Source organism: Tursiops truncatus, chromosome 10, assembly GCF_011762595.2.
Source record: "Tursiops truncatus isolate mTurTru1 chromosome 10, mTurTru1.mat.Y, whole genome shotgun sequence".
Classification (NCBI taxonomy): Eukaryota; Metazoa; Chordata; class Mammalia; order Artiodactyla; family Delphinidae; genus Tursiops; species Tursiops truncatus.
In genome coordinates, this window is record NC_047043.1 from 38,240,596 (window position 1) to 38,268,385 (window position 27,790).

At 43.7% G+C, this 27,790-nt stretch overlaps 1 protein-coding gene across 10 annotated transcripts in view; it reads right to left on the reverse strand.

The window, feature by feature from the left end:
* The window catches only part of ZNF76 (zinc finger protein 76), a 31,479-nt gene extending 12,105 nt beyond the window's left edge, over nt 1–19,374 (reverse strand). For 9 of the 10 annotated variants that reach the window (XR_012334502.1, XM_033864384.2, XM_033864385.2 and 6 more), the window contains exons 1-2: nt 19,104–19,374; nt 803–971 (exon numbers count right to left, since the gene is read on the reverse strand). Coding sequence is in view for 9 of the 10 variants with exons in the window: in XM_033864384.2 (XP_033720275.1) it covers nt 803–875 (73 nt within the window). In the remaining variant the exon portion in view is untranslated. The remainder of the gene's footprint in view (nt 1–802; nt 972–19,103) is intronic. The other variant, XM_033864382.2, reaches the window with a different exon arrangement.
* Nucleotides 19,375–27,790: the final 8,416 nt, after the last annotated feature.

Below are 27,790 nucleotides of genomic sequence, written 5' to 3' on the forward strand. Positions count from 1 at the left end.
TTATCTGTAATTAAAATTTAACTAGGACTTCCCTGGTGGCACAGTGGTTAAGAATCTGCCTGCCAATGCAGGGAACATGGGTTTGAGCCCTAGTCCGGGAAGATCCCACATGCCACGGAGCAACTAAGCCCGTGCGCCACAACTACTTAGCCTGCGCTCTAGAGCCCGTGCTCCACAACAAGAGAAGCCACTGCAATGAGAAGCCCGTGCACCGCAGTGGAGAGTAGCCCCCGCTCACCACAACCAGAGAAAGCCCACGCACAGCAACGAAGACCCAACGCAGCCAAAAATAAAAATAAATAAATAAAATAAAATAAAATAAAAAAATTTAACTGTGTGCCCTGTATTTTTATTTCTGGTCACCCTAGTGGGGTCTAAGGCATGAGATCTATGCCTGGGTGCCCCTCTGAACCTAGAAGAGTATCTTGTACATGGTAGATGCTCAGAAGATAGTTTGACTGCTTAAACTTGCTTAAATTAAAATGAACTGCTTCTAGAAAGCACTGAGAAACTGGAAAAGCAGGAAGTCACAACCAGCACTGTGTTCATCCATTCCAGAAATATTTATGAACCACTCACCACATGTCAGGAAACTGCCTTTCAGAGGTCTTGGCTCCTATAGCTAGGCTAGTCTGATTTTCTAGCCTGCCTACGTGGCATTTCATTTTAAGGAGTTCTCTTTCCATCAATCACCTTGAGAGATTCTCATGCAGAGCAGGTTGTGGCAAGCAGGCCGGAAGGCAGGATGGTCGTGAGACTCTGGGACAGGGACAGGGTGGGATTCTGAGGTCCCCGGAAATACCTTTGATAGCTTGCTGGACGTAGGCCGTCGTCCCATCACTGAGGGTCACCGTCTGCAGCCCCAAGCTCTCCATGGCAAACTCCTGCTCGTACACTCAGACATGAAGTTGTCTTCTTCCCAGCACTGAGAGCCACAGCTGAGGTCAGAGATTTCCTTTGGCGTCACAAATCTGAGAAAACGGACAGTGTCATATTATGAGCTGCACGGCTTCCTCCTGCCGCAAGGACACACAGTGACTGTGAAGGAGGCCAGCCAAGAAGAAAAAGAGGTGAATTTTTCAAAGTAGAGAACTATGTTGGTTTTTATTAAGAGAGTTCAAAATATACACACTTAAGAATTCTAAAGGTTGAGCATGCAAGAGAAGCATGCCAGCCAAATTGATTGTAAAGTAAGATTTCATTAATCAAAACCCACTTTTAAACTCGCTCCCCTTAGAAGGGAGCCCCACTGAAGGCAGGCGGCCAACCCCACTGCTGCTGGTTCTCTGTGACCATTCTGACATCTCTCCTGTGCTCAGATCTATCCATTCACCAGCCTTGTAAATATCACACAGGCATCAAAAACAGCACAAGTCCCCAACAGAACACACAATGTTCCCTACCCCAAGAACTGTTCCACTGTCCAGAACTGTCCAGCCACCCAGAATCAGTGGGGGTCATTCTTTTTTTTTTTTTTGGCCACATGGCTTGAGGGATCTTAGTTCCTGGACCAGGGATTGAACCTGGGCCCTCAGACTGAAAGCACTGAGTCCTAACCACTGGACCACCAGGGAATTCCCAGTAGGGCCATTCTTGATTCCTCCTTTTTCCTCAGAAGTCTACGTACACCACCATCTTACAACATACACAAAAATTAACTCAAAATGGATTAAAGAATTGAATGTAAGACCTGACACCATAAAACTCCTAGAAGAAAACATGGGTGGTAAGCTCCGTGACATCAGTCCTGGAATGATTTTTTTCGGATTTGTCACCAAAGCAAAGGAAACAAAGGCAAAAATAAACAAATGGGACTAAAAAACTAAAAAGCTTCTGCACAGCAAAGGAAACAATCAACAAAATGAAAAGGCAACCTATTAAATGGGAGAAAATATTTGCAAATCATGTATCTGATAAGGGGTTAATATGCAAAATATACAAAGAACTCATATAACTCAATAGCAAAAAGCCAAACCATCCAACTGAAAAATAGGCAGATGATCTGAAAAGACATCTTTCCGAAGAAGACATATAAATGGCCAAAAGGTACATGAAAAGATGTTCAACATCCCTCATCACCAGTGAAATGCAAATCAAAACTACAATGAGATATCACCTCACACCTGTCAGAATGTCAATTACCAAAAAGACAAGAAAAAAACAAGTGTTGGCAAGGATGTGGAGAAAAGGGAACCCTTGTGTGCTATTGGTGGGAATGTAAATTGATGTAGCCACTATGGAAAACAGTATGGAGGATCCTCAAAAAATTAAAAATTTGATCCATGAATTCCATTTCTGGGTATTTGTCCAAAGAAAACAAAAACCTTAACTTGAAAAGATATATGCACCTCCATGTTCATTGCAGCATTATTTACAATAGCCAAGACATGGAAACAACCTAAGTGTCCACTGACAGGTGAATGGCTAAGGAAGTTGTCACACTCACTCACACACACACACACACACACACACACACAAAATGGAATATTATTCAGCCACAAAAAAGAATGGAATCTTGCCATTTCGATAACATGGATGTACCCTGAGGAAGGACATTATGCTAAGTGAAATAAGTCAGGCAGAGAAAAAACAAACACTATGATCTCACTTACATGTGGAGTCTTAAAAAAGAAAACTAATGGATTCATAGATACAGAGAACAGATTGGTAATTGCCAGAGGCAGGGGTTGGGGGTAGGTAAAATGAGTAAAGGGAGTGAAAAGGTACAAACTTCCAGTTATAAAATAAGTCCTGGGGGATGTAATGTACGGCATGATGACTACAGTTAATAATACTGTAATGCACATTTGGAAGTTGCTAAGAGAACGGATGTTAATTAGACTTACTGTGGTGATCATTTCACAATATATACAGATAGCGAATCATGTTATACACCTGAAACGAATGTAATGTTGTATGTCAATTATACCTTAATTTAAAAAATTAAAAGATAGACAAGTCTAGGTACCTAATTACAGATGAGTATCACCTTGCACATCTTGACTAATGTAAGAGCCTCCTAACATATGTCCTCAATAAATCGTTACCTGTTTCCTATTCATTTTGTAATACTGTGTCAGAATGTCTATGTACAGATCTAAATCTACCACTTCCTTGATTAAAACTCTTCAGTGGCTTCCTATCACCCTAAGAATTCATTCTCCTTGCAGGCAAGGCTGGTCACCTTATAAGTCCCTGCAGCCCTGGCTACTACCTCTTCCTGGCACTCACAATCCTGGAGTCACCTACTTCAGTACTTATCACTACCTCTTTAACACATGTTGCCTATACAAGACTTTGGGCTCCAGCCTGGCTCCTGGTTCACTGTGGGCTCTCCACAATTCCTTGTTCAGTGACTTACCAGGTCCTCGTGCCAGGAGGGAAGCGCTGGAGTGTCCTACTGGCAGCACTTGCTCTGCGTCTGCCGTAGTACAGGGCGTACTAGAGCCTCTGCTCTAGGCTCAGGGGTTAAGATTCTCTTTGCCACCCATCCATAGAATTCTCCTGGACCTGGAGTCTGGACTTCCTGCTTGGTTCTCACTACCTGCCAGCTGATCTCAATCAGTGCTGCCCAAACTGTCTTCACATCAGGGCACCCAGAGAGAAGGATATTTGTATGTCACACTTTGGATGCTGCTGCTTGAAGCCAGGAGCAAGCAGCTAGGGCTTTGGCAGCCCAAAGGGCTCATTGGATCAGTATTTTGACAAAACTATGGCCCAGTTGTGACACAATGGTTGGGATACTCTACCCTAGACTTGGCATCTTTATTCATTCATTCTGTCCATAAACATTTACTGAATGGGCTAAGCTCTGGGGATAGCAATACTACTACCACTAATAGTGAATACTGCTGGAGAGCTAACCATGTACTAGGCATTTACATATAGTAACTCGTTTAATCCCCCAAATGGTCCTTTAATTAAATACTATTATTATCCTTATTTTACAGTTGAGGGAGTTGAAGCCCAAGCCATTAACTTGTTCAAGGTTGCACAGCTAATAAATGGAAGAAGAGGATTTGAATCCAGGCCATCCGGCACCAGAGTGGGCTCTTAAGTAATCTACTCTGCTGCCTAATACAGAGGTTTTTAGCTGGAGTTTATGAACCCTGAAGCCACCTGGTAAAACTTTTATGGTGTGTGAGCTTGTACATTTTTCTGAAGAGAGTCCATGACTGTCATCTGAATCTTACAGGGATTAAAGGAGGTAAAGAACCACTGGCCTAGGAATTCCCACATCTGACTCCTCTTCTTTGGTCTACTAGGATCCTGGCAGTGACCCCAATGTTGCCCAGAGTCCTGATAACCCCCACATGGTCCCTATTTCATGAAAGCTCTGGTCCTGGCCTCTTTTCATCTGCTCCAGGACCTTCAACTTTCATTCTCTTGATCAGGGAGAGAAGTTCTTTTGGTAACCTGTTTTCATATAAACAGCATTGTGTCAGAAATAAGAATACACCTGAGAGACCTAGGTCGGAAAACAAAGCAGACTGTAGGTTGAAAAGGGATTACAAAATGGCCTCAGATCTTTATGGCTGGGCCCTGTGACTGCTGAAGCAATGGTTGGTTTGATTTAGCTCATCTGTATTCTATTGAGACTTTCTGAGGAAAATCTGTGCCATGGTTAAAAACACAGGCTCTGGTGTCAGCCTTGGTTCTAATCCAGACTTTACCTCTTTGATGCTGTGTACCCTTGGAAACTAACTGAACCTCTCTGAAACTTAGATGCTACTTCTAAAAAATGAGGATAATCGTGGCGCCTTCTTCAAACGTTGCTGTAAGGATGAAATGAGGTCACATATGTCAGCATTTAGCACAGTGATGGCACACAGGAAGTACTCGAGAAATTCTGGCTCTGAGGAAGAGGATGGAAGAGGAACCAAAAGGGATATGCTTTTGAAGTAATGGGTATTTCTAAAACAGCCAAGAGTACTGGCAACAGCTCGGGACCAGAAGTCTGCAGAAAGTCTTCTAACCTCGATTCTATCTTCTGTGACTGCCTCTTAATCTGTAAAATAAAGCGTTGGTCCAAATGACCCTAAAATTCTTTCCATTGTTCGTGCTAATAACACTTATCAAATATATAGTCCTTAATATGTGTCAGCTGCTGTTCAAAGCACTTTACCTATATTAACTCTTTTAATCTTAAAAATAATGCTATGAGGAAGTAGGTACACTATCCCCATTTTACAGATGAGGTGACTGAGGCTTAGAGGTGGAGTAATTTGTCCAAGGTCCCAGAACTAGTTAGTGCTGAAGCCAGGATCAAAGCCAGACTGGCTGGCCGCAGAGTCCATACCTCTCACTATCTGGTGCATTTCTTCCTTTTGCTAATCCACCGTGACACAACATCACCTCTCAAAACGCTTGAATACTGGTTGTTTAGCTTTCATCTCACCCACTGCAACTTAAAACCAGTTCTTCTAGACCTGGCCACATGGAAAGAGGGAAGAGCTGGTAGCCACATTTCCCAAAATAACAGTTTTTAGACTCAAAGAAAACAAATCTCCACTCTTTTACATGTTCTCATGTCCAGGCTAAATACAGTTTTCCTCCTTAAGCCTCATAATATACACCTTTAAAACAGTCTACTCTTGCTCTCCTACCTTTCCCTGACCTCTGAAGCTGCTTTCCAACAGAGCCTGACGGCAGGTGAGGAGAAGGTTCCGGCTGCCAGGCATGTACAAGTGTCTAATTGCCATTTTTCTCCCTTTCTTTTGTTAAATGATGAATCCTCCTGTGCCAGTCCTAAACCAACAACAGTGACACTGGCAGAGCCAAAGAGAGGCTTGTGACTGCCTCAGGATGGCTGGGTCTGAGCAGTTCCCGCCTGTACTTGACATTTCAGATTCATAACTCCCGTGGCCCTCTGAGAAAGAGGAGGGGGAGCAGGGGAGCAGGGGCAACTGCTATGTTTTCTCCTTGGAGGGTGTAAGTTATACCAGATCCCTAATGACCTGAGCTGGGTATAGGGGAGAGCCAGTCTGGCGGAAAGGGGGGAGTGGGGAATAAGAGCATGACAAAAGGTAGGGATGAAAAGGGAGTCGGACACTCCCAGAATTAGCAGCAAGTCCAATTCCTGTTTGTTGCATTTTTAAATGAACTTAACCTACTGTTTGCTCTGATGCAGGAAACAACCTTATGGCTTCATAATATATAAATGTGTTTCCTATTGTAAACATAAATTTAAATTACCAGTGAGATAACATTTAGAAAAACTTTCTAGACACATAGAATCTTTAGGTCTCTCTATGAAAAAAGATGTGCTTAAACTGCCTCCCCAAAGCAGAAAAGTAAGAGAAATGACAGATGGGAAATGAAAGAGTAGCCACGTATTTGTGCTTCTCCACTTTGTCATGGTTTAGATCTAATCTGATCCACACCCAGGCTGGGCTTCGCCTTGACTACAGGCACCTGTTCACTAGTCTATCATTTTCTGCTAACCTGAACTCCCTGGTCGTTGGAGCAAGGCTTTATGTACTCTGCCTCAGCCAGCCCAGAGGGCAACTGTATTGAGAAGCCAAAAAAGAGAAAAACAGAACATTTGCTTGGAGAGAGAAGAATGCTCAACTTTGAAAAAAAAAAATGACAATTTTCACTCAGATAATTCTTCATTTGGAAATATAGAAAACTTCTCAGAGAGGACAAAGCGACATTAGGTTGGGAGGGATGAAGGCTGAGGGAGTCAAGTGGCAAACAAATTAGAACGGGATTTGGAAGAGCTGTAGTAAAATGACTCAGTATTTGTGATTATAGAAGAAGACTTCAATGCACACACAAAAAGCCTAGTGAAACAGGCTTGGTTCTGTGGGTTTCCAAACACTAAAGAGAACACAGGAAATTAATAACAGAAACATATTTAAAACATCAGCTAAACACCTCTTTCCAAAAGGCACAAAGATGTTAAAAGCCCAAAGTACTTTTTAGTATGGTTCTTATTTGGCTACTACAATTTTATAGGCTTGAATTAGTCACAGAAAAGGGAGTATTTAGGCAAAGTGGATTATTTTCAATTCCAAAAGGGCAATGAAAATGCATACTCCTTTACTGCAGAATGGCATTCATTTAAACTAAAACGGATAACTTAAAAATCTAATTTTCGGCCAAATGTTTAAGTGAATTTTAACACCTTAGTTTGTAAACATTCAACAGAGCAATCATGGGGGAGTTTCAAACCCACCTTTAGTCCATGAAAAGAAAAGTGCAGAATAAAGGCAATTTGGCAGGGTTACCCTAAGGATATCACTTTACATCAACAAGCAAATTAATACAGATATGGTGAGGTTACATCTCAATTGTTTCTGGAATTCAGCCTGGGATCACTGCTGGCTTGAGAAGGGCTATTTGAAAATGAAACATTCCATCAGCATCAGGAGGAACTGGATCATCACGGTTATTTAGACACATCATGTTATTTAAAACATCACCCTGGGACAAAAAGGTTCCATTTATGTTACCAGTTCATCAAAATGGAACAACATCCAGATCTCAACCAGGATAAGCAGGGAGTTCTGGACTTTTGAAGCATAAGAAAATCAAGTCAAAAAGAAGAGTTGGCTTAAAAAAACCCTCGACGGGGTCCTCCCTGGTGGCGCAGTGGTTGAGAGTCCGCCTGCCGATGTGCAGGGGACGCTCGGGTTCGTGCCCCGGCCCGGGAGGATCCCACATGCCGCGGAGCGGCTGGGCCCGTGAGCCATGGTCGCTGAGCCTGCGCGTCCGGAGCCTGTGCTCCGCAGCGGGAGAGGCCACGGCAGTGAGAGGCCCATGTACCGCAAAAAAAAACCCAAAAAAAACAAACCTCGACATTAGGGGAAAATACTAAAGAAATAAAACATAACACGTGATATTAAAAACACATATAACTGATAGATAACTAATAAGGACCTACTGTATAATACAGGGAACTCTACTCAATACTCTGTAATGACCTATATGGGAAAAGAATCTAAAAAGGAGTGGATATATGTATATGTACAACTGATTCACTTTGCTGTACAGCAGAAACTAATACAATATTGTAAATCAACTATACTCCAATGTAAATTAAAAAAAAAACACATGTAACTGAACTGTACACTTAAAAATGGTTAAGATGGCAAATTTTATGTTCTGTGTATTTTACCACAATAGAAGAAAAAACTAGGTAGAAAAGAAAACCACATGCAGACACTTACAAACCTCCAAAACCATTATCAAATTCCCACTGGACAAATAAGGCTACAATATGAATTCACATAAGCAAAAAACACTAATATTAAAAAAAAGTTTAATTAGTAATTAAAGAACAAGAAAGAATAATCATGATGATATTATACTTATCAAATTACCAAAAATCAAAGTAACAGTATTCACATCCAACAGACAATGAGATATCACTACACACCTATTACAGGAGCCAAAATTCAAAACACTGACAACACCAAATGCTGGTGGGAATGCAAAATGGCAGAGTAAAATGGTATTCTGCAAGACAGGCAGTTTCTTACAAAGCTAAACATATTCTTACCATAAGATCCAGAAATCCTATTCTTAGGTATTTGCCCAAATGAGTTGAAAACTTATGTCCACAGAAAAACTTGCACATGGATGTTTATAGCAGCTTTATTCATAATTGCCCCAAACTGGAAGCAATCAAGATGCCTTTCAATAAACAAATTGTGGTACATTCATACTATGGAATATTATTCAGCAATAAAAAGAGCTGTTAAGTCACGAAAAGACATGGAGGAAACTTAAAATGCATTTTGCTAAATCAAAGAAGCCAATCTGAAAAGGTTACATATAGTATCATTCCAACTATATGATGTTCTGGAAAAGGAAAAACTATAGAGACAGTGGAAAGATCAGTGGTTGCCAAGGGTGTAGGGCGAGGGGAGGAGGGATGAACAGGTGGAGCACAGGTCATTTTTAGAGCAGTGAAACTATTCTGCATAACTCTGTAATGGTGGATAACTGACATCATACGTTTGTCAAAACCCATAGAATGTACAACACAAAGAGTGGACCATAATTGTAAACTATGGACTTTAATTAATAATAATGCCTCAACATTGGTTTATCAATTGTAGCACATATACTACACCAATGTAAGATGTTAGCAGGGGAAACTGGGAACTGGGGGTGGGGGGTTGGGGAAGAAGGGAGTATATGGGAACTCTCTGTACTTTCTGTTCAGTTTTTCTGCAAACCTAAAACTGCTCTAAGAAACAGTCTATTAATTACAAAAAAAATAATTTGAACCAACAGTGTTGGCAAGGCCAGGAGAGGCGGGCGCAAACGTGCATTGCTAATGGCACTATAGGGGCTCCAGGTTCTCCAGAGAACAATCTGTCAATGCTTAACCCCACCAGGAAAGGTTCAGGATCTGAGATCTAATCACCTCATCTTCATAATTCATCCCACCAAAAGAATGGACAGAAAACAAGAGCTACTTGCACAGGATGCTTGTTTAAACGTTTCAGACAAGAACCACGAAGACCATCTGGATTAGTGGAGGAGGGTTAACAAATCAACGCTAAGTGAAAAAAGACGAGGCTGAACACTCATCCAGTTCCAACTCGCAGAAACCTAAACTCCAAGTGAGAAGAGGGCAGAAGAGGCCAAAATGAAATGAACACTAGTACTAAAAGGAGGGGGTATAATCTTTAAAAAAAAAAAAAAAAGTCGCTGAAATGAAAAGATACCAGCATTGAGCTGAGAGGCAGCTCTACAGTGGACACTAAACCGGTCTGCTTGGTTGCCCAGCTCCGCCCTCTGGGAGTTCTCCTTTACTCTCCCCACAGCCTTCCTATGATTGATACTACTGGCATCTCATCCCTCCTTGGTTCTGCAAAGACAGATACCTATTCTTCCTCTAATTTATGCCAATTTAAGTTCTGAGGTAGGGAACTTCTTCCTCTAGGATTTTTTCTTCCTTTCTTCTCTTATAACCACCAGAGGTCCAGTTACTCTAAAATATATCATTGTGGTATTCTTCAAACTGGGCTGTGTGGTACTTTGTGTGTCTTGTGGAATAGAGTGTCACAGTGGGGCCCCATGATTCAGTATCCTATGTTGAAGGTAGTCTGTATATTCTTAACTCAAAGCAATGTCCCTGTGTGACTTCCCTGGCTGTCCAGTGGTTAAGGCGCCACACTGCCACTGCAGGGGGTGCGAGTTTGATCGCTGGTCGGGGAACTAGGATCCCTCATGCCACGCTGCGGCCAAAAAAAAGGAAAAAGCAATGTCCCTGAGGCTGTGGGGAAACAGGCACAGTCCTACATTGTTGGTGGGAGTATTCATTGGTATAAGCTCTATGTCGGGCAATTTGGCAGTTATCAATCAAAATTACAAATGTGAACACCATCTGACCCAGCAACTTCATGTCTAGTCTACAGGTAGACGTACATGTGTGGAAAATGGCACACGTCCAAGGTTATTCATGGCATCCCTGCATGTAATAATAGCAAAAAAATTCCAAACAGCATAAATGTCTATCAATACAGAACTTCCTTATTATGTAGACATAAATAAATGAGGATGTTCCTTACATACTGACATGGAAGATCTCCAAAATATATTGAATAAAAATTTCAAGGTACAAAACAGTGCCTTTTGTATGCTGCCACTGCCATAAAAAATCTATGGAAAGACAGTGAAGCAATTACTAACCAAGGTGGAAGGATAACTGAGTGACGGGCACAGCGATGGAAGGGTGACTTTTCACTGCATATCTTTCACACTTACAAAAAAAATTTTAAGCCCTGTGAATGTGTTACCTATGTAAAATAAATAAATAAAAATATAAGAATAAAAGAAGAAAGTCTAAAAGCAAGCTTTGCACTCCTTGTGTTGGCTAGAGGAATATCTATGATTCTCCCCTAACAAGGCATGGCTACTCCAGGGCTGACAGGATAGATTCCATGATGTACCAGTTTGTAGCAAAACCACATCTGAAAACTCAGCTTTCCAATTCATGGATGCCATTCTCACTACCAGATGGAAACCTGATCAAGCTGAGCATGAAGCAACGGCAAATCTACATAGGAGCTAAGGACATACTGGCTCCCCAGCCTGGTATGTCCCCAGGCTGGTCAAGAGGGTGGGTCTGGCTGAAGTGGCAGATGAGCAGGGGCTGCTTTTCTCCCTCACTGCTTCTGTGGCTTTGGGACAGTACCTCCTAGATTGAAAGGATGATCTTCTCAGACAGAGAGAACTTTGGTCTTAGGTACCCCTGCCACACCTTCTACATCTAAGGCTTGGGTCAGTTCTACAATCTCAAGGAGCTCCCAGTTCCTTGAGCTTATCTTAACTGCATGGGTCTCATGCTTTATCAGCTATCCCAAAGCAGCAGGGACTTCCAACAAATGAAAAGTTATGCAGTGAGAAACAGTACCAGGCTAACAAGTTACATCTGGGCTTCTCTGAGATGAAGCATTACGGAAGGCAAGCGTTAACCAGGAAGCAGTAGAAGAAGCGCTCTGACTTCCAGCTGGTGTCAGTCTAATACACTGAAGCTTTGAAACATCCCAGATCTTTCTGAACTATAAGTGAGGAGCCCAAGTAGGCCCTGCACTTCGAGCAGCAAAACAGAGACATAGGATTTGTGAGACCCTCACACGGACACTCACATTTCCATACCTTGACTGACAGCTGCCAGGGCAAGAGGCATCTGAGGTTTTGTCAGTAGCTTAAGGCCACCAGTTAAAGATAATAGCTTCAGGGCTTCCCTGGTGGTGCAGTGGTTAAGAATTCGCCTGCCAATGCAGGGGACATGGGGTTCGAGCCCTGGTCCAGGAAGATCCCGCATGCCATGGAGCAACTAAGCCCATGCGCCACAACTACTGAGCCTGTGCTCCAGAGCCCGTGAGCCTCAACTACTGAAGCCCGCGAGCCACAACTACTGAAGCCTGCACGCCTAGAGCCCACGCTCTGCAACGAGAAGCCACTGCAATGAGAAGCCCGCGCACCGCAAGGAAGAGTAGCCCCAGCTCGCCACAACTAGAGAAAGCCCGTGCGTAGCAACGAAGACCCAACACAGCCAAAAATAATAAATAAATAAAATAAATTTATTTTTAAAAAAAGATAATGGCTTCAGCTGCACTTGGATTTGTAGCTCAGTTGTTCTTTTTTTTTTTTTTTTTACTCACCAGAACAAAATATTCCCATTCTGTTAAGTGAAAGATGCTAGTTACATATCCACTCTAATTTTGTGAGTGACTGGATCATTAAGATGGGTTATATCTCGTATTTTATAAATTAATTAATTAATTTATTTTTGACCGCACTGCATGGCATACAGGATGTGGGATCTTAGTTCCCCGACCAGGGATTGAACCTGTGCCCCCTACAGTGGAAGTGCGCAGTCCTAACCACTGGACCACCAGGGAATTCCCTATATCTTGTATTCTTGTTTAGCTAGTCAGAGACTCTCCTTAAGATATAAGCATCAACATCTAAATGACACAAGGATTAGACGTCTGTGCTTCCAGATGCAGTGAAGGGATTACTCTGCCAGGTTTTTTTTTTCCTTAAACTCAACTTTCTTGGGGTGAAAATCACACATCCTACTTTCTGCTAAACTGATTATAATTTAAGTTCCTGGAGAGCATGCATTTCAGCTTAATCAGCACCAAACAAAGAATGTGCCCACAGATACTAAATGAATAATACTACTAGGCCACATAATTAACTAAACTCTTTAGCTCAAATTTGAATCCTAAATCAACCCTACTTATTGTGAATTAGATCTAACTGAGACCAGATTTGAAACCCTTCATCTAGGGACTTCCCTGGCGGTCCAGTGGCTAAGACTCTGTGCTTCTAATGCAGGGGGCGCAGGTTTGATACCTGGTTGGGGAACTAAGATCCCACCTGCTTCGTAGTGCGGCCAAAAAAAAGAAAGAAACCCTTCATCTGCTACAGAACTATAAGCTCCCTAAGAGAAGTTCCTGGCAGAGGAGTAAATGCTGAGTGCAAGAATGAAGGAGCGTGGGGGACTTCCCTGGTGGAGCAGTGGTTAAGACTCCACACTCCCAATGCAGGTGGCCTGGGTTCGACCCCTGGTCAGGGAAGTAGGTCCCTCATGCATGCTGCAACTAAGAGTTCACCTGCCACAATTAAGAAGCCCACAAGCCGCAACTAAGGAGCCCGTGTGCCGCAACTAAGACTCAGCACAACCAAATAAATATTAAAAAGAACGAAGGAGGGAAGGAACTGAGTCCCACCACCCCAGCTCTTCCTCCAGCCCTAGCTAGGATGCCCACTTTTTCCTCACTTGGATTACCATCTTGCCTCATCTCCGACATCCACGTAGTTTTCTCCCAGACCCAGGTCAAGAACAAGCTTTCCCTGGCCAACACCGCACCAGACCATCAGACTCCAGCCTACTCCCTCTATACTCAGCAGTGAAGCTACACCAGGAGGTTCGTCTGTAGTGTTCCACGAGGGCACGGATGCTTCTCTCTGTCATCGGATCCTGAGTTCAGTGCCCAGAACATGGCAGGCACTAACTGGGTATTGCTTTAGCAAAGGAAGGGAGGCCTCTTACCACCAACGCCACTACACTGTGTAGAGCTCAGCAGTTTCCAACATCCTCTCAGATATACGTACAGTTATATTATCTCTCTTGCTCTATGCACTACTTCATCGACTCTCACACAGGAGGAGCTGAGAAGACAACTCATTTCTAGTCTAAAGCTACCATTTTGCAGATGAAGAAACAGGCCAGAGCTGCCAGAGGAGTCTGAAAGGGTCACAGAGCTACCTGGTGGCAGAGCCGGGTCTCACACCTGAGCCGCTAGTGTTCTTCCCACCATACTCCTTTGTCTCTTGCCCAGTAATAGTGTTCTTTCAGTTCCCAGGAGGGCAGAAATTGACTAGCAAGTCTAACAGACTTGTATATCCAGCTGCTTATTTAACATCTTCACGTCCAAAAACATCTCAAACTTGACATATTCAAAAGTGAATTCCTTATCTCCCCTTCCTACAATGTATCCTTCTTCCAGGCTCCCCCATTTCAGTAAATGCGAACTCCATCCTTAAATTGCTCAGACCAAAAATGAGGGAGCCACCCTCAACTTCTCTATTTCTTTTATATGCCACTTCCAATCCATCAGCAAATCCCGTTGGGTCCTCTTTCAAAACATATCCAGAATCCAACCACTTCTCACTCTAGCACTGCTTTACCTTGGGTACAAACTACCAACTTGTCTTGCCTGGACTATTGCAATAGTTTCCTAATCAGTTTCCTTGCTTTCACTCTTGCCACCTACAACTCATTCTCAACATAGCAGCCACAATGATCCTTTATGTCAGATCATGTCACTTGGGTGCCTAGGACCCTCCAATCGCTCCCATCTCACCCACAATTCACAAAAAATCCAGGGGCCTATAAGGCCTAATATGATCTACCACCAATCCACTCCCACCTCCACATCTCTTGCTGTTTCTCCTCTCCACCCTACTGCAGCCATACTGACTGGTGTCCTCATGTTTCTTGAATATACGAGGCATACTCCTGACTCAGGGTTTTTGCACTTGCTGTTCCCTCTGACTGGAATATAATTCCCTCAGATAAATGTTTGGCTCACCTCAACTTCTTTGGGTCTTTGCTCAAATGTTGCCTTTTCAATAAGACCTTCCTTGACCACCCTACTTAAAACTTAATATCCTGGTTCCTGGTACTTTTTATCTTCCTTCTCTGTTTAATTTTCCCAATATATATTTTACTTGTTTATGGTATGTTTCTGCCTCATCCCAACAGGTGAGCTCCTCAAGTCCTGGAACTCTGTTTTATTCACTGCTCTATCCCCAGGTATGAGAAAAGTACCTGGCCTCCAGCAGATATTCACCAAACATTAGTGGAATGACCGAATGAGTGAGTGAATGAATGAACCTCCATACTTTTAGAATCTCCCAGTAATCTGAAGGGTTTAGGCCAGAAGGGGAAGACCCTAGTTGAGCTCTGATCTCTCCCTCACTTCCCCCACTGTCTCTCCCTCTTCTCAGGCCCAGTCCAGCCCATTAACATAAGAAACCACACCTGGGCTGGGAAGCAGGGCAGGACCAAGGCCACAGGTGCTTGTTGCCAGGATGATACATTTCTGCAGTGTGCTAATTTTTGAATTTAGCATCATGATATCTCACAAACAGAAGAGGTCAAAAATAGGTTGGGACTAAATATACTACTTAACCAAGATAATAGTACTGACTCAGTAACAACAGCTCGTTTGTTTTGATGTATTTTGCAAGGAACAGTGCTAAATTTGCACTTGTTCACCTAGCTGTCCTCTTTTTTCTCCAATTTTTTATTATGGATTTCAAACATACATAAAGGTAGAAGGACTAGTATAATGAACTCCACGAACCCATTACCCAACTTCAACAATTACCAACATTTTGCCACTTTGATTTCTTCTCTTCTCTGATTGTCTCTGCAACCTCTGCTAAATATTTCATCTAGCTGTTTTCTTGAGAACTGGTCTACATATGACAGACCCTGGCCTTGTTACCACTGTATACTAGCCACTATGTCAACCAGTCTCTCTAGTCTAACCAGAAACACAGTAAAAAGAAGCACTTACACCCATTCCCCCACCCAAGCTATGACTAAAAAAGGAAGTGTCTAAATTCCAGAATGTTTAAATGAAGGGACTTGCCCATTATCACGTTTGGAGGGATTTGGGGAGAAGGGTTGTTGTAGCTACAAAGTAGATATAGACACTAGCTGTTTTCACTTGTTTGTACCTGATGCAGAATTTCTGAATGAGTTCATTCAATCCAGTAAGTATTCACTGACTACCTGCTAAATATGTGGGACAGGATTAAGATAACAAAAGATAAAGAAAACCCAGCTTCTGTTCTCAAGGAAACCACAGTGGGGGTGGAGGGTGGGTGTTGGGTGAGAAGAGTACCCAAATAACTAAGATCCAAGGCAGAATATGTTCTATAGTCTAAGAGACATTAAACAAATCTAAGGCGAAAGCTCCTTTTAAAGAAATCAACCCACAAAATTTGCAGACCCCAAGATTTATGCCTTCCTTAACTCTAAATCTGCCCTCTGCTGAATTTACTGCTATACAGCCAATAAGTATATTATTGGGAATTTGGGAATTCTCAATAATTCCCAAATTTGGGAATTTGGTGACCCACAGAATAGACTTTTGGAAGTGGATCTTTAATGTCACATTTTGCTACTCACCATCCAGTCCTCTGGTGGGAGGGGACTGGAAAGTCCTCCCAGGGCTTGGAAAACAATGGGGCTAACTGGTGTTGACACTCAAAGCATTCTACCCTGAGGGCATATACAGCAAGCAGCTTCATAAACCGGATAGAAGAGTGGAAGTGTGTCAAGAAGACTTGGCTACATTTATTCAGAAGGATTTCCAAGATCTCTCTTCTTGCTACCTAAAGGACTGTGATCTTGGTGATCTATTATCAGAGGTTCCCAGAGAAAAGTGTAGTTCTCTGGACAAAGCAGGGAAGTGTGGTTGGCCATGCTGTGTGTGAAGGAGAGAGTGGCAGGGAGAGTGGAAGAAGGGGCAGAGCTGGGATGGGAGAAAGGTTTACACCATAATCAATGCTACCAAGATTGGTGAGGTGAGGATGCAGGTGAGGATGAGGTGAGGTGAGGGAGAAAAATAAGAGTAGGGAAGGAAAAAGGCACTGTGAGAAGGGATAGGGCACAGGAAGGGGGATAAGGTAAAAGGTGATTCTGGTTTGAAAAGATCACTGATGAAAATGAGAAAGATGCTATGAGATCCCAGAATCTAAGAGGCAGGATCTCACAAGCTATTGAAAAGGGTATGAAGAGGAGGGATCTTAGCATGGGAGGGTGTATAGATTTTGAAGGATGGGTTCACATTGGGATGGAAGGGGCTCATTTCACTGAAGCTGGGTGAAGCACTCACTAGATGAAGGGCTAACTTAGATGAAGGTTTTGAGTAACAGGATGTGGCTGAGGATGGTAGAAGGGAAGCAGCTGTAACACTCCAAGAGATTTCCAATCTCTTATGTATATGAATTCCTGGGGGTAAAGGATTTAACAGGATGAGAGGATTTGGGATAGAGTGCCACTGAGGTGGGAGACACCTTAGGGTAAGTTTAGGGTAAGTGGGAGCTCCAAGGACTCACAGGGTGAGAGGATATTTGGACAAAGGGTAAAGAGAGGTATTAAGGTGCAGGGGTCTCAGGACACGTGGGGTCAAAAGTCATGAACAATGGGTTGAGGAAGTCACCAAACCATGGGGCAAAGGTTAAGAGAAACCTTAGAAGTGATGGGGAAAGCGTTGGTGTTGGGCTTAGAAATTATTAGAAAATAAGGAACAAGGGGCTGAGAGTGACCTGGAAAACTAGGTAGGTTTAGGGGCAAGAAAAGCAATGGATCAAATGAGTTTTGAAGACTGTGGGTTCAAATCCCAGCTCTGCTACTCATCCGGGTGAGTTTCAGGTTCTTCATTTGTTTAAAACCAAACCAAAACAAACAAAATATGGGAAATAGTGGTAGATATATTGGGGTTGTGAGGGGAAACAGTTTACACATACAAAGCTTGGTGCACAGTAGGCGCTCAGCCGTAAGTGCCAATCATCATTAAGGAGATAGCAGGGTAAAAACCCAGAGAAGTGAGGAGGCCACAGCAGAGATAAGAGGACAGTGATTCCAAGAGCTTGGGGGGGGGGGGTACCAAAATAATGCAAAGTGTGGCCCCTGTGTTCATTATCTGTTGACTCCCTAGCACCCAGGACACAGTAAGACCCGCAAGAGCTTCTCGGCTTATACTTAAGGGCTCCCATGGGCTAGGCCTGGTACCAAATGCTTTGAATGCATTATCTCAAGCACTACTATTATCCTACCCTAGGAGAAGTGAAGACTGAGGCTAAATGGTGTGCCTAAGGTGCCATACTTTACAGGCCAGAGTCAAACTAGAACCCAGATCTCTTATCACATCAATACCCCAAGCTGAAGCACTCTTATCTTGCTTTGCAAACATGTTAACTGATGAGGCCTGATCAAGGGAAATGGGTATGGACTATTAAGAGTGTAGGGGGGTTGCAGGAGTGAGGGAATAAGGTTCAAGAAGCAAGTGGACCCTGGGCTGAGATTACAACAGTAAACTTCTAGTTAGGAGTACAGAGTATAAAAATGATTGCAAACAAATATTATCTTGACTGAGAATTGCAGAACGTCACAGCTGGAAGGAAACTCTGAGATCATTTAACCCAAACTTATCATAATACAGATGAGAAACTGAGGTCCAGAGCGAGGAAAGGACTTTTTCCAGGTTCCCAAAGCACAATGGTGGCAGAGCTAGGACTTGAATCTGGGACCACACACTCAATCCAGATTCTCTGATGACTCCAACTATATCTACTTCATATTCATCTCTATATCTTCCTGAGCACCAGCTCGGTGCTAGGGCACTTGTAAGTCATGTGCTGATTAACACTGGGGGGCTGGAGTGCAGAGAGGGATGTCCGTGGAGGTGATTTTAGGATGAAGGGGGCACATGGAATGAGGATCATGAAGTTACAGGGCAAAGAAGGGATTATCAGATACTGAGGGTTATGTAGAAGATAACTGGGTGGGAAACTATTTTAGTAGGTATGGCTTAGGAGTTACCAGGAAAGGTTTGGGGGGAGTCACCAAGTTTGTGGGGGAACACGGGGTAGAAGTGGAGGGGGTTACCAGACCAGTGGGGTCACTGACGTTTTGGGGGATGTAGGGATCTCGGGTCGTGAGTCACTGGTTTAGAGCTGAGGATGGTGGGTCCCTGGGCAGTGCTGGGGAAATTCCTGGGTTGGCAGAGTCAATGAATAAGAAGTGAGGATTACCTGGTGAGGTCTTAGGGTCAGTGGGTGGGGTGTGGGGGTCACAGAGGTTGAGGCGGGCGCAGTCACGGGGTGGGGTTTGGAAGTCATGGGGGAGGAGTCACAGGACGGAATGGAGGGGCAGGGATGGGGGCCAGAACACGGGGTGGGGGAGGATCAGGCCGCCGTCCAGCCTCCCGGCCACCGGGCTAGGGCCGGAGAAGGGTGGGCACGCCGGGCTCGGGACCTTCCCAGGGCCCTGCGCCCGCCCGGCCTCCCACCTGGGCACGGTGGACCCACTCCCCGCAGCCACCAACCTGACAGCCCCCGAGGGCGACTCCGCCGACAGACCGCCATGCAACGGGCCCCGCCACCAGCGCCGGCCCCGCAACCCGCCTGCGCCATAGCCCGCCCGCCCGCGCGCAGCTTGCCTCGCGCCATATCCAGGTTCCAGGGCCGCCGCACTTTCCTCTCCTCTCGGCGCGCCTCTACCGGGCCCCGGAACCCGTATAGAAAATATAGGGCACGCTCCACCCCGCACCCCCAGTCGCCGCGGCCGCCGTCCTACTTATCCCGGTTCCCGGGCCGCTGGAGCCCGGGCAGCCTGGCTCTGAACGGTGCCGGTGAGAGCCCCGCCCCGCCCCCCGGCCGGGGTGACGCGCAGCCCGCAAGGCCAAGCGCCCGGGGAGGGCGTGATGACGTCACGACGCCCCGGTCAGGGACTGGGCGCGGCTCGCGAGCCGGGTCGTCTCTATAGCAATGAGGAGCCGCCACCTGTCCTTCCGAGGGATTCGGTCCACCTGAGGCGGGAGGCGGGAGGAGCCCGAGGCCCCGAGGCTCGTCGGCCGCCTGCGGGTGAGAAGGTGCGCTTTTGGATGGGGGGAGGACCGGAGGGGCAGATTGTGAGGGAGGCCGTTCTCGCGGCTGCCACTCTCCGCACCGGGGCCACGGACCCTCTCCTCGCGGCTCAGAGCCCCCAGGCGCCTCCTGCGCCTTACGGTCCCGAGGCGCTTTACTGTGCGCAGTCCGCTGGCACTGCCTACGATCTATGAGCCACGCGGGTATTATTAGCTCCTTATTGAAAAAGACGACGTGAGGAGCCGTGAGGGACTGGCCTCTTTAGGGAGGGCGCCCTGAGGGTGTTCTTCGGTTCTCTCATTCCCCCGCCAGCCCCACCTGCAGCCTCAAAACCAGCTGCTCCCCCTTGTAGGCTCCTTTCGGGGTGAACAAAGCCAAGCCCTTTTACTGTTTCCCCCTCTCACTAGGGAGGGGCTGTGCTTGGGGAATTTTCAGGCACCTAGGGGAAAAGTAAAAGAGTGAGCTTTTGGTAAAAAATTAAAAATAGAGACGTTAGATGAGGAACTGGTAAACGTTGCCTCTTAGGAGAGGAATTGGGGTGACTGGAGGAATGAGGTGAGAAACTTTTCTCCCTCTCTGCCCTTTTAGACTTTAAGTCCTTTCTTTTGTCTCCTCTCTCCCCACCCCCCCAAATTAACTAAAAAAATTTTTTAAAGGAAGTATGCCAATAAACTGGAAACATTTACAAAGTACTGTGTTTGGGGCCCATAGTAGCTAGAGATGCCATTGGTGGTTCCTTTCCTCCCTTGTCTAAAGAGCTTAACCACAAAGCCTCCATTTCAATTTTAGACATTCTCTGTTCCGCATCTTACTGCTTTTGGCACAATTCCAGAGGTGGGACTGGGGCTCCAATTCTCATCAGGTTCTCAGTTTAGGGGGGCAGTGACAATTGTTGGCCCATTCTTTTTCTTTTTTTGGCCGCGCTGCAGGGTATGGGGGATCCAAGTTCCCTGACCAGGGATCGAACCTGCGCCCCCTGCAGTGGAAGTGCAGAGTTTTAGGCACTTGACCGCCGGGGAAGTTCCGATGGCCCATTCTTATGGTTATATATAATTAATCCTTTCTACATCTCCAGGTATAGAAATAAACAGCCTGACCTTTAAGGTGCCCTCTTTCTGTTCCTTTTTGGTGGAAGTTTGACAAGTTATTTTACCTAGATACAAAGAGAACATAGTAGCTTGTCCTGTAGCATAAACTTCTGGTTAGACATAGAGCAGGGACTAGAACTCAGGTTGTACTAGTTTGTCCGTCCCCCCCCCCCACCTTTTTCCATAATAAAAAATACATCTGTCCTTCCTCACATTCCTTGCAGATCCTAATTTGATTGGCTAATCACCTCTCCCATTACACAACAAAAACTCTGGGAAACTAGTGTCTGAATTTGAAGTATTAAGATTCTGATGATGGGTAATTTCAGGTACTCGGGAGAACTGGGGAGGAAGATACTTTGGAGTGGAGGATTGAAGATCATTTCTAGTAACTTCTGTTCTTCCTTTGAACCCCATCCCCACAATATAACGTATAGGCTGGTGGTCTTAAGACATTTTAAAAAATGGACTCCATATAAGAATTTTAAAGAACTATGTACCCCCTTGTTCATTTCTAAGTTGATACCTAAATTTTCCATCATAAATTTAAATACTTGTAGAGGATATAATTTCTGACTTACTGCAAATGTTGACGTTTTAAACTAAAACCATTACATCATTCTTAATTGTATCTAGTGGACTCCAAATACCCTAAATATTTGATGTCTGCCAACATCCATTTAAAAATATATGAACAAGAAATTTTATATGGTTCCCTTTCTTATTGAATTCCTAATTCCATTCACTGCCCCTATAGAACTTTATCCTAATTAGTATATTTGTATGCTTTAAAGTCTTTTACTGATCACTATCACCTTCTTTGCAACAAAATTGAGTATATATTTAAGCTTCTTGCTTGTGACCATAGGCTTTGTTGAAAATTTTCTTATGAATCAAATTGTCATTACGGTTATCACTAGTACAACGATTTATTAAGCAACATCACTATATTACACATTTTTATAACTTGTGAAACCTAAAAAGTACAATTTTATTGAAAATGCATCTCAATGAGAAATATGGTGTTTCTCCTCAATTAGTTCAGGTATTCACAGACTAATATTACCTAATGGTGGAAGGAGATAAGGTGCCACACCAATTCTCTACCTGTTTTTGATTTTTATAGACATAAGCGTTGAGAAACGTTGTTTACATAGTAATTGGGAAAGGAAGAAATTTGTTAAAATGATATCCCTCAAGTCTTTGAACTACTTCTAAATTACATGCCAACAGTCACAAAGTGTCCTATTACCAAATACTGTTATCAAGTACTATCAAATAGAGTCCTCCTTTACTTTATTAAAAGCAAAGAAGTGGAAACCACTGATCCTGCAAAAGGATTTGTTAGTCATTTGAGTATGTTTCAGTCTTATGAAAATAATTATTAAATTATCTGTCACCTTTTCACTCAGAGGCACCTAGTTAATCAGATAACTGATTTTCCTACTTCTTTGCCAACACAATTTTTTTGATAAAATTCTTTCATCATTACATGTTTTCAGTATCTTTCTGTTAAAATATTGACATGCAGATTCACTTCCATATAGAAAACACCTGCCATTTGTGGAATTAGCAAAGCCAGTCTTCATTTCACATCAGACTTACTTTCTGTCAGGAAAAAGTCTGACTTTATTCTTCAATTTAAATAAGTACATTAAGGGACTTCCCTGATGGTGCAGTGGTTAAGAATCTGCCTGCCAGTGCAGGGGACATAGGTTCAAGTCCTGGTCCGGGAAGATCCCACATGCCACAGAGCAACTAAGCCTGCATGCTACTGAGCCTGCGCGCCTAGAGCCTGTGCTCGGCAACAAGAGAAACCACCGCAATGAGAAGTCCGTGCACCGCAATGAAGAGTAGCCCCCACTCGCCGCAGCTAGAAAAAGCCCACGTGCAGCAACGAAATGAAGAGTAGCCCCCACTAGCCGCAGCTAGAGAAAGCCCACGTGCAGCAACGAAGACCCAATGCAGCCAAAAATAAATAAATAAAATGAATTTATTAAAAAAAATATATATTCACTTTTAAAGAATATTGTAAAATCACTGGGAAATAAATTAACTGTAGCTTATAAAATAGATTACTAAAGTCAGTCATGATTAAAATTATATAGATCTAATATTAATATTATAAAATTGTAAAAACAAGATGGTACTATTTCTCATTGTATAATTTGGAATAATGCCATATAATGTATAGCTGAATACATTAATTTATTAAGTGAAAAGTAGGGTAGAAGGCATGTTAGTCCCTTGGCAAATACCGGTTTCTGCTTGTGTTGAACTCTTATGTTTGGCTTTTGGGAACAACTAAATAACAATCGTGTAACAAAAAAAGAGAAAGAACTCCAATAATTTTCTTAGACTTCATGATCAAACTTTTTCTTATGTATTTAATAAAAAAGAAAGTTTTTTTGTTAGGAAATAATGGTTTGAGCAGCTAACAATTTCATTTTTTGCTAGCAGGAGGTAGAAAATAGGAAACATTTTATAAGATGAAACAAGAAGATTGATTGTAATGGGAATATTTTGTTATGAAGGGAAAAAACGACCCCTTCCTTCTACTCCCCAGGTTTTTACACCCTAGGCCATGCATCAAGATTCAATGTAGGTGAGGGATATGCCTTTCTTTTGTAAAGTAGGACAAGGATTATGGTGATAGAGGAGGTAGAATGGAGAGTGCATGAATATGCTGGCTGGCTCTCAAACAGATGAGTTTTAGGGAAGAATTCTTATGGAAGTTGAGGATCTGGAAATGTATTCCCTTAAAACTCTCCTCAGGACTTCCCTGGTGGCGCAGTGGTTAAGAATCCGCCTGCCAATGCAGGGGACACGGGTTCAAGCCCTGGTCTGGGAAGACCCCACATGCTGCAGAACAGCTAAGCCCCTGTGCCACAACTATTGAGCCTGCGTTCTAGAGCCCGTGAGCCACAGCTACTGAGCCCATGTGCCACAACTACTGAAGCCTGCGCGCCTAGAGCCCGTGCTCCACAACAAGAGAAGCCACCGCAATGAGAAGCCTGCGCACTGCAATGAAGAGTAGCCCCCGCTTGCCGCAACTAGAGAAAGCCTGTGTGCAGCAAGGAAGACCCAATGCAGCCAAAAATAAATAAATAAAATAAATTTTTTTTTAACTTAAAAAAAAAAACTCTCCTCAGATTGATTTCCTTGCACAGGTACCCCCCTTGGAAAGTCTTCACATACCTTTAGGAAGAATTCCTTGGAAAGTCTTCATGTACCTCACTTTAAAGACTGCTTGATATAGACAGACCCATACTCCACTGGCCCTGACTCTACATTATTCTGGGACATAATTGCAAGTGTCCTAGAAAGAAGGAGGAAGACTTGGTGTTTTTGGAATAGAAGAGGGTTAGGAGAGAAGTCAGAGAAGATGGCCCCAAGTTGGTATAGTCACTCGCCGTGGTCCTGGATATGGTCCTCAGCTTTGCAGTTCTAGAAATGTGATTTTTGTCAGTCCACACAAAGGTGTTCATATTTTGTCACACTGAATCAAACTCACAGGAAGTTAATGTATGAAATAGAATGCCAGTGAATTAATTTATACTCATAATCACCAAGTTGACTGGATTCCCTCTCCTGCTGGGAGATCTATGTAGAAAGGTCAGTTGTAATCAGTCTTACATGAGGAGTGCGGATCTTGAGCATGGCTATTGCTATCAAGCTGTGATGGCCTGATGCGCGATGCCTGGCACGTAACAGGAGCTCAGCAATTGTGGAATAGAATGCACCTGTCTCCTTTATAGATGCTGATGGGGAAGTTCAGGATTCTGGTAGGCCAACCCAACATATGTTTTGATCAGGTAGATTTTTCCTTGTTCCACTTAAAGGGCTATATCATGTAGCTACTAAATCCAATAAAATGTCACGTCAGGGAATTATGTAATTACAACAATTAAGTTTTATCTATCATCTCTGAGCCTAGAAATGGCTACTGTTCATTTATAAGGGGTTAGAGGTTGCATTCCCAAGACCTGTATAGTAATGGTGGTAGTGGCTGAATGATCTCCATTTCAGAATTCTGTTTGGCGGCCAAGAATGTACTGCATAAAAAGAACAACGTTGGTGAATCTCAGTGCTGGTACTTTGCTAGAGATGGGACATCTTTACTAGGGAAGTATCTTAACCACCTATGGCCTGGCTAGATTTTGGGGACTGTACTATGATAAGCAACAATACCCCAAATTTCCCCCACTCGGGATAATTCTTGATACTGCTTTTTAAAACAGACGAGCCTTTTCAAATTCTAAAATCATTAGGAATAAGATGGATAAATGAAAAATTGGGGTAAGTCCTATCTGGAAGCAAGAAGACACTTTGTCTCCTCAGAGCTTTTTTCCAGCTCTAGGGTAAGCCATTGAGAGAGGAAAAGATGCCAGGCTGAGAAGTTTCATTTAGTATTTTAATAATAATAATAAAAAAAGACAATACAAAATCCAAACATTTCTTTTTACAAGTTCAGATACATTTTTTCCCCCAAGTGCAAAATACTCTATGAACTGCATCATTTATTGTTGTGTAGGAGATGCTTACTATATCGGCAGCAGTGGAAGGTAGATATAAATACAATATTTTGAGATTTCTTTTGCATTAAAAAAAAAGCCTCCCACATGGTAATGGTTATTCTCTGAAACTTAAGTTCGACTCACACAGAATAAAGTTTTTGGTTTGTCCAAACTGTTACAATCTGTGTTGTCTAGATAAGCTGATAAAAGAACTGGGGGTTATATTCCCTCTTATCACATATTTTTCCCTCTTATCATATATTTTTGTAGAGGGTTCCTAGTCCAAGTAATGGCCCAAGGACAGAGTGTGCTACCTTTGAGACAAGTCAAATTTAAAGGTATCCTTGTGTTGTTGGCTTCCACTTTTCTCTTACAGTGCTTAGGAGAGAAGCCAAGCAGGTTAACATTATTTTCTGCTTGTGGTCAGTTATACTTTGTCTCCCTTCCTCTAGTTTGAGCCTGTTATATTGAGGTTAAGCAGCAAATACAGAAGTCTGAACGCGCTATAATATTTTCTGACATTTGAGATATGGCCCCCTAATCTCCAGAGTCACCTCAAACATGCATATGGAGAAAACTTCTTGGATATGAAAATTTTCATTAGGGCTGAAGACCAGGACTGTACTACTGAACTTTCAGCAATAAATCTGAGCCTCCACCACCTCAAATTAATCCAATCCTGGCAGAGTCTGAGCAGTCACTGCTCAATGTCAACCTCTGGGAATTTGTAGGCCTGGGGCAGGGCAGTTCAAGTCCAGGCTCTGGTCAGTTTTGTTCTGACTTTGTTCTCTAAGGTTTAGGGAATGGGCCTGGCCCAATAATACAGAAAGACAGAGGCAGAGAAGTAAAAAGCGATTGCCACGTTGCTGAAGACATAAGTGCCTTTCTGATATGCATCACTTGGCGCTTGCAGCCCTTGCAGGAATGGCTTCCCATTCCCAGACTCAGATCAGGGCAGGTTTTGTACTAAGAAAAATGAGGCCTCTCAGTACTGCGGCCCTACGAACACCTCATCCTGCAGAGAGGCCTCTTGGCTAGTTCATGAAGGGTTCCCATTTATACCATCTTCCCACTTCCCTACAGTGGTAAAAACCTCTTTTTCTGTCTGACCTGTAAAGGCCTAGAGAGTCCCTGAATGTTGGCTCCTCAATCCACTAACCCTTAGTTTGATGCCCCTGGGCCAGCTTCCTCTGTAGGTTTAGGAGCAGCTTTGCCTGGATTCTTAACTCCCAACTTGGACGACGTAAATTAAACTTGGTGGACATTAGCAGGTCTTCACCTGCTCTCCAAGATCTGTCTTGACATTAGTTAAGAAGCTTGGTGGTCTCTACTTTCCATACTGTGGAAATAATTTGCAAGCCCCGGAAACCATGGAATTAAATGGTTAGAGGAAGTGTGTTTATGTGTGTGTATGAGGGTGACAGGAAAGGAATGGAGAGCAAGAAGTCAGACCCTGAAGGCATGAACTGGGAAGCACTCTGACTGTTTGGCTTTCTGAGAGAGATGCAAAATGGTAGGGAGAGAGGAATCAGAAAGTTATCCTAGCTTCTGGTGGAGAATGAGGATGGTCAAAGTTGATTAAAGCAGTTTTCATGGCATCTCCTGGGAAGTGTGGATACTTCTTCTATTAAATGACCATTCCCCTGCTTGGAAGCAGCCGTTTTGTATCTCTACAGCAGAGCCTTCTTTGACCCAGAGAGACAAAGGCAGCCAGACACTCTATCCCCAAGGGCCATGGTGTTGGCTAATGGATGTCAGGGGATCTAGTTGTGACATTGGTTACCTACTGCCTAAGGCTGTTTCAGTTGGTGAATGCTACTGATTGGGGGGGTGTCCGGCTCCTTTATTTAGTGTTGAGCCTCCTTGGGGAGCAATAGCCTGAGACAGTCATTAGAAGTGAGCCCTAGGACTCAACCGTTAGCCTCTGATTGAATAGGGCTACAGCTTTGGGGGAACTAGAAGGAGCAAATGGAAAATAATTTTATAGGCAGCAGTGGATTGAAGGTGGAGTATGTGCAGGATCTGGACTTGGGCATGGACTTGATTCTTCTTCCTTTTGAAAAGCAGTAGTTGAGGAAGCTAGGCTTGAAGTCAGCTCCAAGAGGAAATGGCAAACAGGGGTAGGCAGAATGGCCAACGTCAGGCAAACAACTCCATGCCTGGATAACTGTCCTATTCTTGGCTCCCACAGCCTTGTCTCTGGCCTCAGGGCCCTGAGTCGGCCTATCCCCAGGGGGTTTGTCCTGGTCTTCTTCCATGTGCACATCAGGGGAAAGCTGGATGAAAGCAGGGAAACGATGGAGGTTTTCCCTACTTGGGGTGGAGAATCACTAGCCAATTCCATTGGCCTCTACATTCTTGAGGTCCATGCTGAATTCATGGAGGCACAGGGATGGTGGGATTGGTTTAGCAAACACAGGTCCCTCTTCTTCCCACTCCATCAAGTCCCCAGAATTACATATCCTACATATCAGGTGCCTCTGCTGGGGGAGTAGAGACAGATCAGATGCTCCAGCGCTCAAGGCTCATGAGATTCAAAAC